Source organism: Achroia grisella, unplaced genomic scaffold (genome assembly GCF_030625045.1).
Source record: "Achroia grisella isolate CSIRO2021 unplaced genomic scaffold, CSIRO_AGI_Agris_v1 utg669, whole genome shotgun sequence".
NCBI lineage: Eukaryota > Metazoa > Arthropoda > Insecta > Lepidoptera > Pyralidae > Achroia > Achroia grisella.
Genome location: NW_026712988.1, coordinates 571,751 through 589,053, shown reverse-complemented (window position 1 = coordinate 589,053; position 17,303 = coordinate 571,751). Strand labels below are relative to the sequence as shown.

The 17,303-nt window shown below is 34.5% G+C and overlaps 1 protein-coding gene across 1 annotated transcript; it reads left to right on the top strand.

The window, feature by feature from the left end:
• Positions 1-7,167: 7,167 nt before the first annotated feature.
• Positions 7,168-17,303, top strand: LOC131849946 (carboxylic ester hydrolase-like). The gene is made up of 11 exons (XM_059200079.1): positions 7,168-7,249; positions 8,051-8,232; positions 9,783-9,922; positions 11,149-11,291; positions 12,578-12,763; positions 13,599-13,789; positions 14,382-14,550; positions 15,053-15,269; positions 15,700-15,809; positions 16,206-16,341; positions 16,874-17,303. The coding sequence occupies exons 1-11, from the start codon at positions 7,177-7,179 to the stop codon at positions 17,043-17,045; spliced, it is 1,719 nt and encodes a 572-aa protein (XP_059056062.1). The 5' UTR covers positions 7,168-7,176; the 3' UTR covers positions 17,046-17,303.

The following is a 17,303-nucleotide window of genomic DNA, read 5'->3' as shown; positions in this document are numbered from 1 at the left end:
ACGAGACTACAGCATGGGGTTTTTCAAGAAGGGTATATTAAGGTTTCTTAAGGGTCGGCAACGCGCACGTGATACCCCTGGTGTTTCAGGCGTTCATAGGCTACGGTACCATTTACCATCAGATGGGCCGTATTACGTATTGGTATATTGTTTTCCTTAAACGCACACGCGATCTCAATGTGGGATTTCCAAGCGTTTAATTCAATAATAACGTAAAGTAACAAGCGTTCAACTATGTGATGCTTGGGTTCCGTGCTGTGGATAATCTATAAAATTAGTGTCTGTTTGTGATATTGAAATTACCGTTTTTTATCAATGGCAACCGAATGGCAAACCTCACGTTGTCTTCGCTAAAAAAATACATTAATTGAAAAATGTTTACGTAATCATGAGGGGTAAGAGTTACTTTTGCGGACAAGGGGGATGGGGGGGGGAGGTAAATAATTGTAATAAGAAAGAAAGAAAGAAAGAAAGAAAGAAAGAAAGAAAGAAAGAAAGAAAGAAAGAAAGAAAGAAAGAAAGAAAGAAAGAAAGAAAGAAAGAAAGAAAGAAAGAAAGAAAGAAAGAAAGAAAGAAAGAAAGAAAGAAAGAAAGAAAGAAAGAAAGAAAGAAAGAAAGAAAGAAAGAAAGAAAGAAAGAAAGAAATAATAATAATAAATCTGCTTACGTAATACTTGAACTGCTCCCTTGCAATAGCATAGCTGGTGGTCACTCTATTCTCCCAAATTTGAATTTAAATGGATCTGTATTATTGTAAACATGTACAACATTTATTTGAAAAGAATACGAGCTGAGTTTCTTGTCAGTTCTTCTCATCTCGAAATCATTCCTAACTGACGGTAGATTTGACATATCATAAGAGTCTGTAATAGACCTACATGAATAAAGATATTTTGAATTTGAATAGGTGAGATTTAAGTACTTTGAATTTTAGACAAAATCTACTTTAGTAAACTATAATAATATTTGTAGTTGACTATGAAGTTTTATTCGTTTCTAAATCGACACGGAACCCTAATAGGGTAGTGTCCTACTGATAGACAAGTAGCAATATCTTAGCAAATGAAATCAGGGTTGTCAATTTTAATATTTAGAATATTTCGTCTAGTTCGAAGAAATAAATAATAAAGCTATACATATAAATAAAATTGAAGTATCTGTTTGTAATATTGAAATAACCGTTTTTTACTACATGCATATTAATATAAATACGGTACATACACCAAAATAACATTTTTTTTTTACTATTTTTGTCTGTCTGTCTGTTTGATCCGGCTAATCTCTGAAATGGCTGGACCGATTTTTACGGGATTTTTTTTGGCAGGTAGCTGATGTAAAAAAGAGTAACTTAGGCAACTTTTATTTTTGAAAAATTCTTTTATTTTAGAAAAATAAAGTTAAATTTCACGCGTAATCCCGGGAAATATATACTAAAGTGGCCGATACGGAAAAAATATAATATTATACATTTTACGTTCATAAGCGGCCAAAATGTCAAATCAAATGTCACATGAATAATTAATTTTTGAATTTGAATTTGAATAAAAAATTTTGAAAAAAATATTTTTTATCTTCAATTGAATCTGTATACTGAAATGGATGCTACAAAAAAATTACGTTTATAAGCTGCTAAAATGTTCTAGATGAATAAATGATTTTTTGATTTGATTTGAAAATGTCCATTGGAGTTTGCAGTTCTTGTCAATTGAATCTGTATACTGAACTGGACGGTAGTGAAAAAATAAAAATACAAAAATTTTGAAGTTCATAAGTGGCTAAAATGTCTTACATGACTAAACGATTTTTTTATTTGATTTGATTTGACAACATCCATTTGAGTTACCAGTTCTTCTCAATTGAATATGTATACTGAACTGGACGGTAGTGAAAAAATTAAGATACAAAAATTTTTAAGTTCATATGTGGCTAAAATGTCTTACATGACTAAACGTTTTTTTGATTTGATTTGATTTGAAAACGTCCATATGAGTTTCCAGTTCTTGTCAATTGAATCTGTATACTGAACTAGACGGTAGTGAAAAAATTAAGATACAAAAATTTTGAAGTTCATAAGTGGCTAAAATGTTTTACATGTCTAAACGTTTTTTTGATTTGATTTGATTTGACAACGTCCATTTGAGTTTCCAGTTCTTCTCAATTGAATCTGTATACTGAACTGGACGGTAGTGAAAAAATAAAAATACAAAAATTTTGAAGTTCATAAGTGGCTAAAATGTCTTACATGACTAAACGATTTTTTTATTTGATTTGATTTGATTTGAAAACGTCCATTTGAGTTTCCTGTTCTTCTCAATTGAATCTGTATACTGAACTGGACGGTAGTGAAAAAATAAAAATACAAAAATTTTGAAGTTCATAAGTGGCTAAAATGTCTTACATGACTAAACGATTTTTTTATTTTATTTCATTTGACAACATCCATTTGAGTTACCAGTTCTTCTCAATTGAATATGTATACTGAACTGGACGGTAGTGAAAAAATTAAGATACAAAAATTTTTAAGTTCATATGTGGCTAAAATGTCTTACATGACTAAACGTTTTTTTGATTTGATTTGATTTGAAAACGTCCATATGAGTTTCCAGTTCTTGTCAATTGAATCTGTATACTGAACTAGACGGTAGTGAAAAAATTAAGATACAAAAATTTTGAAGTTCATAAGTGGCTAAAATGTTTTACATGTCTAAACGTTTTTTTGATTTGATTTGATTTGACAACGTCCATTTGAGTTTCCAGTTCTTCTCAATTGAATCTGTATACTGAACTGGACGGTAGTGAAAAAATTAAGATACAAAAATTTTGAAGTTCGTAAGTGGCTAAAATGTCTTACATGACAATAAACGATTTTTTGATTTGATTTGATTTGATTTGATTTGAAAACGTCCATTTGAGTTTCCTGTTCTTCTCAATTGAATCTGTATACTAAACTGGACGGTAGTGAAAAAATAAAAATACAAAAATTTTGAAGTTCATAAGTGGCTAAAATGTCTTACATGACTAAACGATTTTTTTAATTTATTTCATTTGACAACGTCCATTTGAGTTTGCAGTTCTTGTCAATTGAATCTGTATACTGAACTGGACGGTAGTGAAAAAATAAAAATACAAAAATTTTGAAGTTCATAAGTGGCTAAAATGTCTTACATGACTAAACGATTTTTTTATTTGATTTGATTTGATTTGAAAACGTCCATTTGAGTTTCCAGCTCTTCTTAATTGAATCTGTATACTGAACAAATATTAACACACAAAACTTGACGTCCTTAAGAAACTAAAATGTCCTACATGAATAAATTATTTTGATTTGAAAACGTCATATTGTAGTCTCCAACATACATAGCGTTGTTATTTTTGATTTTATAAACACGATGCTGTAGTTTCTCAACAACTCAGCATAGCCAGCGAAATGTAAGCATGCCAAGTGTCACGTCCACCACGAATGTCCTGTTGACAAGGCCTCATGCCTTGTATTTTAATTGTTATTTGTGTGTTTGAGGTTTTGATGTCGTTGAGATGAGTATCACAACAATATGCCTGAAAATCAGCGTTGGAACTCATATATCCAATATTTTTTTTAACTTCTGGACAATTAACAAATCGCCATCTTGTCCCACGGTACAGCACAGCTTGTGTTATGGGTACTAGACAACTGATATAAATACATAGATATATTTTTTTTAAATATATAAACACTAAAAAAAATACCAAGAAATGAGCCATTGTCAAAATAAACATCTTATTATTATTATAAGCACACCACCTAACTTCCGATGGTCTCGGGTTCGATTCCTCGCACGTTACTAACGTTTGTATTCATGAGTATGATTGTTTGTATCGGTCTGGGTGTTTACTATGTATAATATGTACATATTTACGAAAGAAATATCTATGTATATGTATCAGTCATCTAGTACCCATAATACAAGCTTTAGCTAGCTTAACTTGGGTCTAGATGGCGCTGTGTGAACTGTCCTGAGATTATTATTATTAGATATGAAAAAAAAACTATTTACTTAATTAAAAATTTTAATACTGACCGTTATGTGGCATATAACTAATATTAATACTCGATTGTTTGTCTGAGCTGTATAGTTGAGACGTCATTAGATGACGGTAGAATGACCTCAATCGTGGTACAGTCAGCTGCGTATAAATATTAAGCGCCAGATTATTTTTTCTATATGAATTGGTAAATCTATTCTATATCTCTAAAGCGAAAGTTTACAATAAATAGAATCCCTTCTAAAGCGAAAGTTTACAATAAATAGAATCCCATAACATAATCAATGACCAGCACTTGACGTGAGAATTTTGTATATTGCAAGATACCAGGATGAGTGTATCTATAAAAGCGTGCATTGTTAGAGATGACTGCATCTCGCCGCTACTGCACAGCTGTACCACATGACTCATGTTGAGTGTTTTCCTTATTTACTTACAAATGTAAATTACATAAACCAGTTCCAGTGAAAAGGTCTAATTACTGCGAAGATGGAAGGGAAATATATAATGTTCTTTCTCGGATGGTGTAATCAAAGATAATGTCTTTACGACCTCGGTGGTCTAGTGGTTTCGCTTTGCTTCCGATAGTCGCGGGTTCAATTCCTCTCACGGTACTAACATTTGTATTCATGAGTATGGTTGATCAGTGCGATCACTATTTGATTAGATAATTTTAAAGTTCAAGTCATTTATTGTTAGTATATGGGTTTTTTTTACAAAGTACCAACCACGACATTATATGCACACACAGAGAGAACACTCGTTCAGTGTTGCCAACCTTATTTCTATTTTGGGCGTAGATAATGATTGTTTCTATCGGTCAGGAGGTTTTCTATGTATGATATGTATTAACGAAACAAAAATGTATTTGTAACAGTTATCTAGTACACATAACACAAGCTTTAGTCATCTTAACTTGGGTCTAGATGGCGCTGTGTGAATTGTCCTGAGATTATTATTATTATCAAAGGTCGGCAACCTACCGTCGTCACTCAGCATTATTTAAAATATAAGAGAACAGAATAGTATAGAATATAATAGAATATCCTTTATTCAAATAAACTTAATGAAAATACTTTTGTATTCAAAATATGTCAGTATTTTTTTTAACCTACCGCTTATTCGGAAAGTCTCATCACAAGAAGAACGAGCAAGAAAGTTATTTCAAAACTAGAAAATTATTGAAAGGCCTCTGGTATACGTTATATTTTTTATACAACAGTCCTATATGTGAATTCCATAGCTCATTCCGTGCAAATAAATAAAAATCTGTCCAGACTTGAATTCACGACCTTTGGGATTTTTTTTTGTGAATGATAATGGAATTGTGCACCCGCCTGCGCTAACGGTTTACGCTGGCGGGGCACCAGTGGAGGATGATAAGATGAGCGTGAGGTCAGGTTAGTTAGTGCATCATGATAAATTCACCTAGGATTCATCACGATAGTTTCCAGGGGGAACCGCGTGGAGGTCGACCTAACCGTACATTGCTAGCAATGGGAGTTACCAGTTCCCATAACACTCCCCTTCCCCCCGACCTTTGGGGATTAGGTCAGATTAATAAGTCACTAAGTCACGGCACTTTCAAAATGTAAATAAACAATTGGAAATATGGTGTAACGTACGCAACAATATCACTAATAATATCCTTAAACAATTAAGACAGCGCCATCTAGTCCCACGGTGAGCAGAGCTTGTGTTATGGGTACTAGATAACTGTTATAAATACATAGGTACTTATTTTTTTTAAGTACATATATAGAAAACACTGTGAATATCAATACAGACAGTCATACTCATGAATACAAATCTGTGTCGTGTGATGATTTCAAACTCGCTGACATAGTGATCTATCAACGCACAGCCCAAACCACTGGACGGATCGAGTTGAAATATGGCATGCAGGTAGATGTTATGACGTAGGCATCCGCTAAGAAAGGATTTTGATTAATTCTACCACTACCTTAATTCCAAGGGGATAAAATAGGGGATGAAAGTTTGTATGAAACTTCGTCAATTTTAAACCGATCGGGCTGAGACTTTGCATGCATAAAGCTACTATGACGTAGGCATCCCCTAAGAAAGGATTTTGTTAAATTTCATCCCTAAGTGGATAAATTAACGCGAGTGAAGCCGCAGGCAAAAGATAGTCGGAAATATAGCGGTGTTCTAAACTACTAGACAAGCAATGTGAATGTGAAATATCTACGACTCATCTGTTATATTAAGATACCACTTCCAACAATGGTATTTCCGAACCGATACGATATTGAAACCTTCAAGAAAAGAGCTTATTCCTTCTTAAAAGGCCAACAACTTGCAATTCCACTGGTTTTACGGGTGCTCATAGACGACGGTAATCACTTACCATCAGGTGAGCCGCAAGCTCGTTTGTCCACTATGGTATAAATATCTTATCTTAATAATATTATAAACAAGAAAGTTGGTAAGTATGGATGGATGTTTGTTACTCTTTCACGCAAAAACTACTAAACGGATTTTGATGAAACTTTACAGTAATATAGCTTATATTTCGGAATAACACATAGGTTATTTTCACGGGGGTGAAACCGTGAGCACAGCTAGTAAATATATATACAAGCTGTTCCCGCGACTACGTCCACTTGGTATTTAACTAAATCTTTCTAAATTAAAAGTAGCCTAAGTTACTCCTTATTACATCAGCTATCTGCCAAAAAAAGTCCCGTTAAAATCGATCCAGCCGTTTCAGAGATTAGCCGGAACAAACAGACAGACAAAAATTAATAAAAAAATGTTATTTTGATATATACCGTATTTATATTCATATGCATGTAGTAAAGAACGATTATTTCAATATTACAAACAGACACTACAATTTTTTTTTTTATACCACTTAGGTGGCAAACAAGCATACGGCCCAACTGATGGTGAAGGTTATTAACGGTATATAAATACCGTTAATAACCTATCTATACATATAAATGTATAGATATATATATAGCATCATCATCATCAGCCCACATATATATATATATACATATATGTGTCTAATAAACCAGACAAAGTCGCGGTTCGCAGTTAGTTAGTTAATATACATTTGAATCATAATGAAGTGTATAAATATTGTGATTCATACAGGTCGGTTTAGTGTGTCCGCTCTCGCACAGGAAAATGATAGTGTTTCTTGTACTGTGTTACGTTGTGGTCTCATTCGGCTGCCGGCAGACCATCGACAAACACACAGGTTAGAGTTACCCTAATTGTTTTTTTTAACGGTTTTATTATTTGTGCTGTGATTTTTTTCAAAACAATTATCATTATTGCATAATACAAAACAAAGTCAATGTCGCTGACTGTCCCTATGTATGGTTAATGTGAATTTTTATGTACAATTATCTTTACATAGTATAAAACAAAACATCAGTGTCGCTGTCTGTCCCTATGTATGGTTAAACCTTTAAAAGTACGCAACGGATTTTGAAGCGGTTTTTTTTAATAGATAGAGTGATTCTAGAGGAAGGTTTATGTATAATACATGTACAACCGCGCGAAGCCGGGGCGAGTAACTAGTAATCTGTATACTAATATTATAAAGCAGAAGTTTGTATGTTGTTTGTGTGCGCTAATCTCAGGAACTACTGGTTCGAATTGAAAAATTATTTTTGTGTTGGATAGTCCATTTCTCGAGGAAGGCTTTAAGCTATATAACATTACGCTACGACCAATAGGAGCCAAGAGTGAGTGAAAAATGTTACAACGGGGAAAAATATTCATATTAGAGGGATTTCGTTACGTGACATTACGTTTACACAGTTTAAGGTACCTAAAAATATGTATGAAAGAATTATTCCTCTCTAAACGATAGTTCAATAAAATATATATATATATAGCAAATATATATACATATAAATATAGCAATAAAAAAAAATAGTTCAGTAGTTTTTGCTTGAAAAAGTAACAAACATCCGTACTTACAAACTTTCGCGTTTATAACTAAAAAAAAATGTCTGGTTCTAACGTTAAAAATACACTCGTTTTTTATTAGTTATACCAAATACCCCGGTAATGGCTGCCAACGTAATCTCGTGTCCACAAGATGGTCCATTGGTTACCAATCCATCTGGTAGCTTCCGAGGGTCCTGGATGGAAACACGTCGAGGTCGTCGATTCGAAGCTTACCGCGGCATCAGATATGCTGAGCCACCAATCGGAAACTTGAGATTCCAGGTAATCTATCGCTTTAATTTCGATGGTCGCGAGTTCGAGTCCTCGCACGATGTATATAATTTTATATCTAAATTATATACATCGTGCGTGAAATATTTGTATTCATGAATAAGACTGTTTGTATTGTCTATATATCTGTATTTACTAGCTAGGACCGCGGTTTCACCTGCGTTAAATTTCAATTAAAACTATACCCTATATGTTATTCTGATGCATATTGCTGTAAAGTTTCATCAAAATCCGTTCAGTAGTTTTTCCGAGAAAGAGTAACAAATAAAAAAAATTGTAAATATTAAGATTAGGATAAAAAAAATATTGTTTTTTATACTACTATGGTAACATATTTTTTTTTTAATTTTGTCTGTCTGTCTGTCTGTTTGTTCCGGCTAATCTCTGAAATGGCTGGACCGATTTTGACGGGACTTTTTTTGGCAGGTAGCCGATGTAATAAAAAGTAACTAAGGCTACTTTTATTCTAGAAAAATAAAGATAAATTCCACGCGGACGAAGAATAATAAAACTGATTCGAAAAATAACAAAACATATAACATTTTAGGTTATATATTGATTATTTATATTATATATGTATATATTATTATTAGTTATATATGTAAAGCAAGAAACGAAGAAGTACTACACAGGGTAAAAGAAAAAAGGCAGATATTGAACAAAATAGAAAATAGACGAGGAAAAATGTTAGGACACTTGATACGGCGCGATGATTTCATGAAAATTATTATTGAGGGGAAAATAGAAGGAAAGAGGGGGAGGGGAAGACCAAGGAATAGCTACATCAAACAAATTGAGGACAAAATGGGAGTCGTGTCGTATCAAGAATTAAAGAGCATGATGGAAGATCGCGGAAAGTGGCAAGAGCTCCACCGACAAGAGTGTAGCTTTTAAATTATGAATGAAAATATATGTATATATTTATATCTACAGTGTATTTATACTAAAATATATATAATATTTGACTTTAAATCTTTAGTTTCAGTTCTTATTTTATCTTTTCTTACATTTATTTCTCCTGTGACCCACACACCACTTCCAGTGTCGCGCTGTTTTGTGTTGACTGGAAGAGATCTCTTTTAGAGATATGTCCTCTTTGCAAACAAAATTTGTAACACATATTCTGACGACCTCGGTGGTCTAGCGGTTTAGCACACCGCTTTACGTCCGATGGTCGCGGCTTCGATTCCTCGCATGGCACAAACATTTGTATTATATATGAGTACGATTGTTTGTATCAGTCTGGGTGTTTTCAATGTATAATATATATTATATGTATTTACAAAAAAAAAATCTTTGTATTTGTATCAGTTATCTAGTACCCATAACACAAGCTTTAGCTAGCTTAACTTGGGTCTAGATGGCGCTGTGTTGAGAAAATTGAATTGTCCTGAGAATATTATATTCAATCAATGTATTTAAAAGTGCAATAAAATATATATAAAAAAAAATGCCAGTTGAGGGTCTTGCGAGTTCTTTTAATTTTTTTTTAATAAAAATTTATTTTTAATTTTGATATATCTAGCATATTTATTTTGTAGCCACCTAAGCCGATTCTCCACTATGATGGTGAAGTAGACGCCACGAAGGATGGTCCAGCCGCACCACAACCAGCTCCTGCAGGGTACTACATAGATGAGGACTGTCTGATCATCAACGTGTATACCCCAAGTCATGACAGGTATGTACATTTTTTTTTATAACACAGGGGACAAACGAGCATGCGACTCACCTGATGGTAAGTGATTACCGCCGCCCATGTGCACCCGCAACACCAGGGAAATTGCAAGTACGTTGTCGGCCTTTTAAAAAGGAATAAGCTCTTTTCTTGAAGGTTTCAATATCGTATCGGTTCGGAAATACTATTGCTGGAAGGAATAACATAAGTCTAAATGTACATTATTTGTATTCATTATCATCATAGTAATTTTAAGTAGCTGTGACGTGGTCGAGTGGAATGAGTAGTCATGCTCATTAAAATGTCCAGACATGTGGCGACGTGGTGGGCCGGGTCATTGGGTTCCCTAAAATATGGTCGGGCGTAGTGATGGCTGGCTCATCCGTCATACTCAAGTGCTGTTTATAGGGATGAATGATTAATCTTATCGTGTATTTATATTTGACCCTAATAAATTAGTGCTGGTTGGTAGTCTGTATTCACACGTTTCGACTTAAAAATGTAAAGTTACAAGGATTATTTAAAAGAGCAACACGCAAGTTTCTTGCTCGTTCTTCTTGTGATGAGACAGCTTTCCGAATGAGCGGTAGATAAAAAAAATGTTAAGACTATTAAAAAGTTCTTAAGAGGAGCTTTAAGTGGAGATCTGCAGAAGAAACAGAGCAACCGACATAGGCCGAAGAATTGCGAAACGAAATGGCAATGGGCAGGGCACATAGCTCATAGGACAGATGATCGTTGGGGCAGTAAAGTCCTCGAGTGGCGACCGCGGCGAGCAGCGCAGGACAGATCGCCGTGGAGATCTTTGGAGGAGGATATGTCCAGCAGTGGACGTCTTGCGGGCTGTGATGATGATGATGATGAATATTATAATACTATATGAGAGATATTTAAATAATTGAGTGGATAAATTGTTGAGGAAAAAGCAGTTAAACAATAAGCTGTCTTTCGAAGTGTGTCTCATAAGGACAAACAAATTAGGGTTGAACGGGTTCCGGACTTTAACACTGCAGTATTACGCTGAGCACGGATCTGTTCAGTAGATGCTCCACAGACATACACATGCTCGCACACGCGCACATACGTAATCTGGGTACTGTTATTTGTTTGTAATTGTTCGCACTTATTTGTTATTCTATTTTTTGTTTGTTTAATGTGTGTTTTAGTTTTCTACTGAATAAAAATCATTTCATTTTCATTAGTATTATATGAAATTAATATGTTTTCAGCAAAGATCCCCTGCCTGTTATATTTTTCATTCACGCCGGAGGGTACTACTCGATGTCAGGCCGCAGTGACCTCGCCGGACCTCACTATTTACTGGACAGAGATATCGTCCTTGTTACCATTAACTATCGAATCGGATCACTAGGTAAATGCTGTTTTGGTTTTTTTTTCTGTATAAGATTAATCTATACATATAAGTAAAATTTGAGTGTCTGTTTGTAATATTGAAATAACCGTTTTTTGCTACATGCATATGAATATAAATACGGTGCATACACCAAAATAACATTTTTTACTGTGTAACGGCTGGACCGATTTTGACGGGACTTTTATTGGCAGGTAGCTGATGTAATTATGAGTATCTTAGACTACTTTTATTTTACAAAAATCTATTTGTTTTAGAAAAATATAGTTAAATTCCACGCGGACGAAGTCGCCGGTGGAGCTAGTAATAAATAATCTGATATATGGTGGTAAATTGTACCGGTATACCTCTTTTGGAAGTCAGCCATCAGTGAAAGATTATATAATATGAATCTGTTTAGTTGGCCCACCAGAAATTTATCAAAATGGTTTCCAGAAGTTATCATCAAAATATCTTTATTATGGAGGTCTATTACAGACTCTCATGGTATGTCAAATCATATGATCGCGTCATGTTTCGTCTGACTTAGACTAGTTTGATATTATTGTATTGTGATTGATTGCTGTCCTTCGACTGTTTAATACTAGCCGTTATCCTCGACTTTGTGTACTTTTTTGAAGCAGAATATAATCTGGTAACATCCTCGTGTTACAATAAATTTTCATTTCTAATTTCCTTGAAATCCATTCGTCTTTTAGTCGTTAAAAAGTAATAAACAGATGCGCAGACTCATTTTGGCATTTGGAATAATAGTAAGGATGCTTCTTGTTGTAGTTTTATTTTATTCATGTATAGATAATAGGAAAAAAGACAAAACGGAGGAAAATATATATTAATATAGACTACTCAGAATAGAATGAAAGTAACAAACAAGAATCTACAAAAGGAACTATAAATTTTAAATACAAAACATTTCTTCATTAGCCAGTTACAACACTTTTGATTTATTTTAATTCAAATTTGAAGCATTTCTGTTTAAAATCTTTCGAACTGATAAATCTTCTTCATCCCTAAGAAAAGATGGATGGATTGTGTGAAAGATGATATGAATAAAAGAGTATGTTCAGATATGACGACGGATAGAGAGCAGTGGAGGAGAATGACATACTGCGCCGACCCCAAATAATGGGATAAAGGCAAGGCAATGATGAATCTTCTTCATTTATTCACTGATCTATAATAGTTTATAACATCTGCCAATTCATCTGGTTCGCCTAGTGCGGGATCCAATCCTAATCTGCTTTGTAATATTGGTAAAAATTTAAAGGAAATTTTTTGCTTTCCAGGATTTCTTAGTACAGGTGACGCATTAGCTCCCGGTAACAATGGGTTTAAAGACCAAGTAGTTGCTCTACGGTGGGTACAAAGGAATATACGATCGTTCGGTGGAGATCCTGACCTCGTTACGCTGGCAGGCTGCAGCGCTGGTTCCTCCAGTGTGCTGTTGCATATGGTGTCACCAATGTCGGCAGGTGAGTTGCTATAACTCGCCAACGTAGGTTTTGTACAAACACCACGTGGATATTTTGTTTGTTGCCTCTTCACTTTGACAATGTTGTATCTTTATACATATTTATACTTATTTATATATTAATAGTGTATATAAATGTTTGTTTGTATTCTAGGAGGAGAACAATAAAGAATTTTCATTTCATTCCATTATTTTTGACTCACGTAATTCAGCCGCCAACTTGTTTTCTGGAATGGCAAGTCATGAGTACCATGTGGTCACAAGATAATGTGATAATGTTGTTCATGTAAATACCGACAGTAATGCGCCTTATTTTCCTTTCCAGTCACATAAAAAAGAATCATCTCAGCACTTTATTGTGCATAAAGAACAAACACATAAGCATTCAGTAGATGTAGACAATCATTAAAAATCTATATCTTAGAAAGCAGACAAAGTAGTAAATGTCAAGGCGAGGACAAAAGGTTGCAGTGCTACAGCTCATAGGATAGCATAGCATCTGACAATAGCCCAAAACCCTAAAAAAAACGAAAATTTTCTTTTATCGTTATCACCAACTAGCTGATCCGCGCCATTTCGTCTGCGTTTAATTTCCCCACCTTTTGCAATATTTTTCATTGCAGCTCCGCTCCTATAGGTTGTAGCGTAATGTTACATAGCTTAAAGCCTTCATCGACAAATGGACTATCCAACACAAAAATGACTCTTCAATTCGAACCCGAAGTTCCTGAGACTAGGACGTTCAAACAAATAAACTCTTCAGCTTTATAATATTAGTCGATATAGGTTACTTGAAGACCACGTAAAATCATTATTAATCGATTTTATAATTGCAGGTTTATTCCACCGTGGCATATCCATAAGTGGATCTCCAATTACCAAAGTACCACTAGCACAGGATATGCTAGATCTTGCACAAAAACAAGCGCGTATACTAAATTGTCCAACAAATTCATCAGAGGCAATTATTGAGTGCTTAAAAACGAAGTCTGGAAAAGAAATTGGAGAATCGTTGAATTCATTCTATGTAAGTTTATTTTCTCTATATTATATTTTAAGCATAAACGACAAACTTGCTTGCTACTCGCCGGGTGTTATGTGATGACTACCATCTATGATTCAGCACCAGGAAAATTGGAAGTGCATTGCCTGCCTCTGAGGAAGGAATATACTCTTTAATTGAAAGCTTAAATATCGTAGCTGTTCGGGAATACCATTGCTGGAAGGTGATTCCACAACGTTGTTGTGCGTGGCAAAAAGTCTATAGTTAAAAATAATATAAATATATACCTTTACGACTATTGGGGAATGGGGGTAGTCAGAGACATTAACAAATTTAAACTTTCTGGTGATGCCTACATTTGCTAATTGAACGTTATACATATTTTTATTACGGGAGAGTCCATATATAGTAGTATAGATTGACAAACAAAGGTTTTTTGTTGTCAGCCAGGCTTGAACTTACGAAGGTTTTGCGATAAGTCTAACTACAAATCCACGACGCTATCTTTGCCAATACTATTTTAGTTATCAATCGAAAGAGTTTACGTCCGTAGCCCATACTGATACTGGACATTAAAAAGTAATTAGGCTTATATTTATAGAATTAGTTTTTTTAGGATTTTGGATATGACCCATTATTAATATGGTCTCCAATAGTGGAGCCCGATTTTGGACAAGAGCGTTTCCTTACAATGGAACCAATGGAAGCGATACGCACGGGCAAAATGCATGCGGTACCCTTCATCGTTAGTCGGACTACAGATGAGTTTTTCTGGAAGGCTTTTAGTAAGTACATTTCTTAGCATATTAAACTTAAAGTAAATCTTAAACTCCTAAGTGTAAAAGGCGATATAAATTATTTAATAACTTTATCTTTAGTCGGACTACAGATGAGTTTTTCTGGAAAGCATGATGTAAGTACTTAGCAGGTCTATTGAACTTAACGCTGGTCCAAACTTCCAAATATAAAAGGCGATATTATGTATTCAATATCTTCATTTTTAGTCGGACTACAAATGTATTTTTCTGGAAAACTTTTAGAACAAATGTACTTAACATTTGTTGGTAGTCTATAAGAACTCAAGTTCCAAACTCCTAAATATAAAAAGGGGCATAATGTTCCAAAATACTTATCAGAAAAAAATAAATGGTGGATTCCAGGACAGAAGGATCAGACTTCCGCTCCCACTCAATTGTAAAGAACATGGTCTGCTTTAACAATTTACCGTCGATATCTACGGTATATTATATAAGATACTTTTTATTGACAACATATTTTCCTTTACAGCTATCCTTAATAACGAAACACTTCTAAACACAATGAACAACGAGTGGGAGCGTATAGCACCAATATCATTTGCACTACCTCCAGAAAACTCGGAAGAAACAGTAGATAGATTGAGGCAGGAGTACTTCAAGGGAAAGAAGCTGGTTAATGATGAGACCACTGCTAGAGCCTTGGGAAATTTGTACGGCGACACACTAATTGGGTTCCCTGTACACAGGTAACTTACTCCTAAAGTTTTAAGAATTATCAAAGAGGAATTTACAAATTCATCTGCAGAATATCCAGAAGATCCTTTGTTCCACCTTTTTCAGCTATCAAAGAATATATATAAACAATAACTCAGGATAATTCACATAACTAATCCTAAACCCAGCAGAGCTTATATTATAAGTACTAGATAACTGATAGAATACTTAAATACTTATTTTGTAAATACATACATAATATACATAGAAAACACCCAGACCGATACAAACAATCATACTCATGAATATAAATGTTCGCATCTAGAAATCGAACCCGCTACTATCTTAAATAAAGCAGTGTGATAAACCATCGATGAACTGGACTACCGCAAAATAACACCTAATTCGATAAAATATTACAGAGCTTATTTATTGTTCAAATTAAAATATTTTTGTTTTCAGAATGGCTAACCTCATGTGCCGCCATTCCCCACACAAAGTGTACTATTATGAATTTGCGTATATTGGCGATCACAGCCACTACGAAGATCCTGTGACCAAGAAACCAAGTGGTATTGATTTTGTCAAATATTTACTAACTGTACCCGCGGTTTCACTCACGTGTAATACGTACCCTATATGTTATGTTGATGTATAAACTATATTATTGTAAAGTTTAATTACAATCCATTCAATAGTTTTTGTGTGAAAGAGTAACAAACCATCCATCTATTTATCCACACTCACAAACAAGAAATATATTTTTTTGCTTCTACCACTCATTCTGACCGCAAACTCATCACAAGAAGAATGAGCAAGGAAATTACGTGTTGCTCTTTTAAATAAACGTTATTCAGAGTTACATTTTTAAGAATTTCGTGTGAATACTAACTGCCAAATTGCAAAGTTGGCATAAATAAATGAATAGTTGAGTAATAAAATGATGTATGATATTTCTTTTTATACAGCTGCCGCGCACCATGACGATCTGATCTACTTATTCACCTTAAGCTACCGTTACCCCACCATCGAAGTGAGTAACAGCAGCGACTCCCAAATGGTGGACAAGATGACTGCTATTTGGTACAACTTTGCTAAATATGGGTGAGTGCATTTGATTTTCGTCATTATCATCATCGTCATTGCCTTGCCTTTATCCTATTATTTGTGGTCGGCGCAGTATGTCATTTTCTTCCACTGATCTCTATTGGCCGTCATATCTGAGCTTACTCTCCTTTTATACATATCATCTTTCATACAATCCATCCATCTTATTTCTGGTCGACCTCTCCCTTCCCATCCATTCACATTCATGTTAAATACTTTCTTTTTTTTTACTTTCAAACATTTTTCTTTATTTTTGTTATACATAATTATAGCAATAATAATAACACAGAACAATTCACACAGCGCCATCTAGGCCCAAGCTAAGCGGAACTTGTGTTATGGGTACTAGATAACTGACAAAAATACATAGATACATTTGTTTTGTAAATACATACATACTATGCACCGCGCGAGGAATCGAACCCGCGAATGTTGTAAGTAAAGCAGTGTTCTAAATCGACATGCCGTAAATATAAGTCTATATTTTTATGTGTGAATACGAACCTGAACATTTATATTCTATCCACAGAGATCCAAACCCTCGTGACTCCGAGTTTCCTGAAATATCTTCATTACAATGGCCACCCATGACGCCGACTGACCGTCAATACCTGAGGGTCGGAGACCAGTTTTCAGTACATGAAAACCTATTTGAAGATCGTATGAAGATATGGGAGGAGTTATACTCTGTGTTGTATTGATAGACTGTATTTACTATTAGTTAATTAGTTGCAATGCTAGAAGCTGTCTGTCTGTTCGGGGTATCATCATCATCATAATTTCAGCCCGGAAGACATCCACTGCTTAACAAGGTCTCGTCCAGAAATCTCCACGGAGATCTGTCGCTGCTCGCGTCCAATGCTTTCCAGCGATCTTGACCTGTTCGGGGTATACCAAAACTATGACGATGATGTCCTTCTTATCGTAAATTCGGCAACAGCAACTCACTGTTGTTTCCT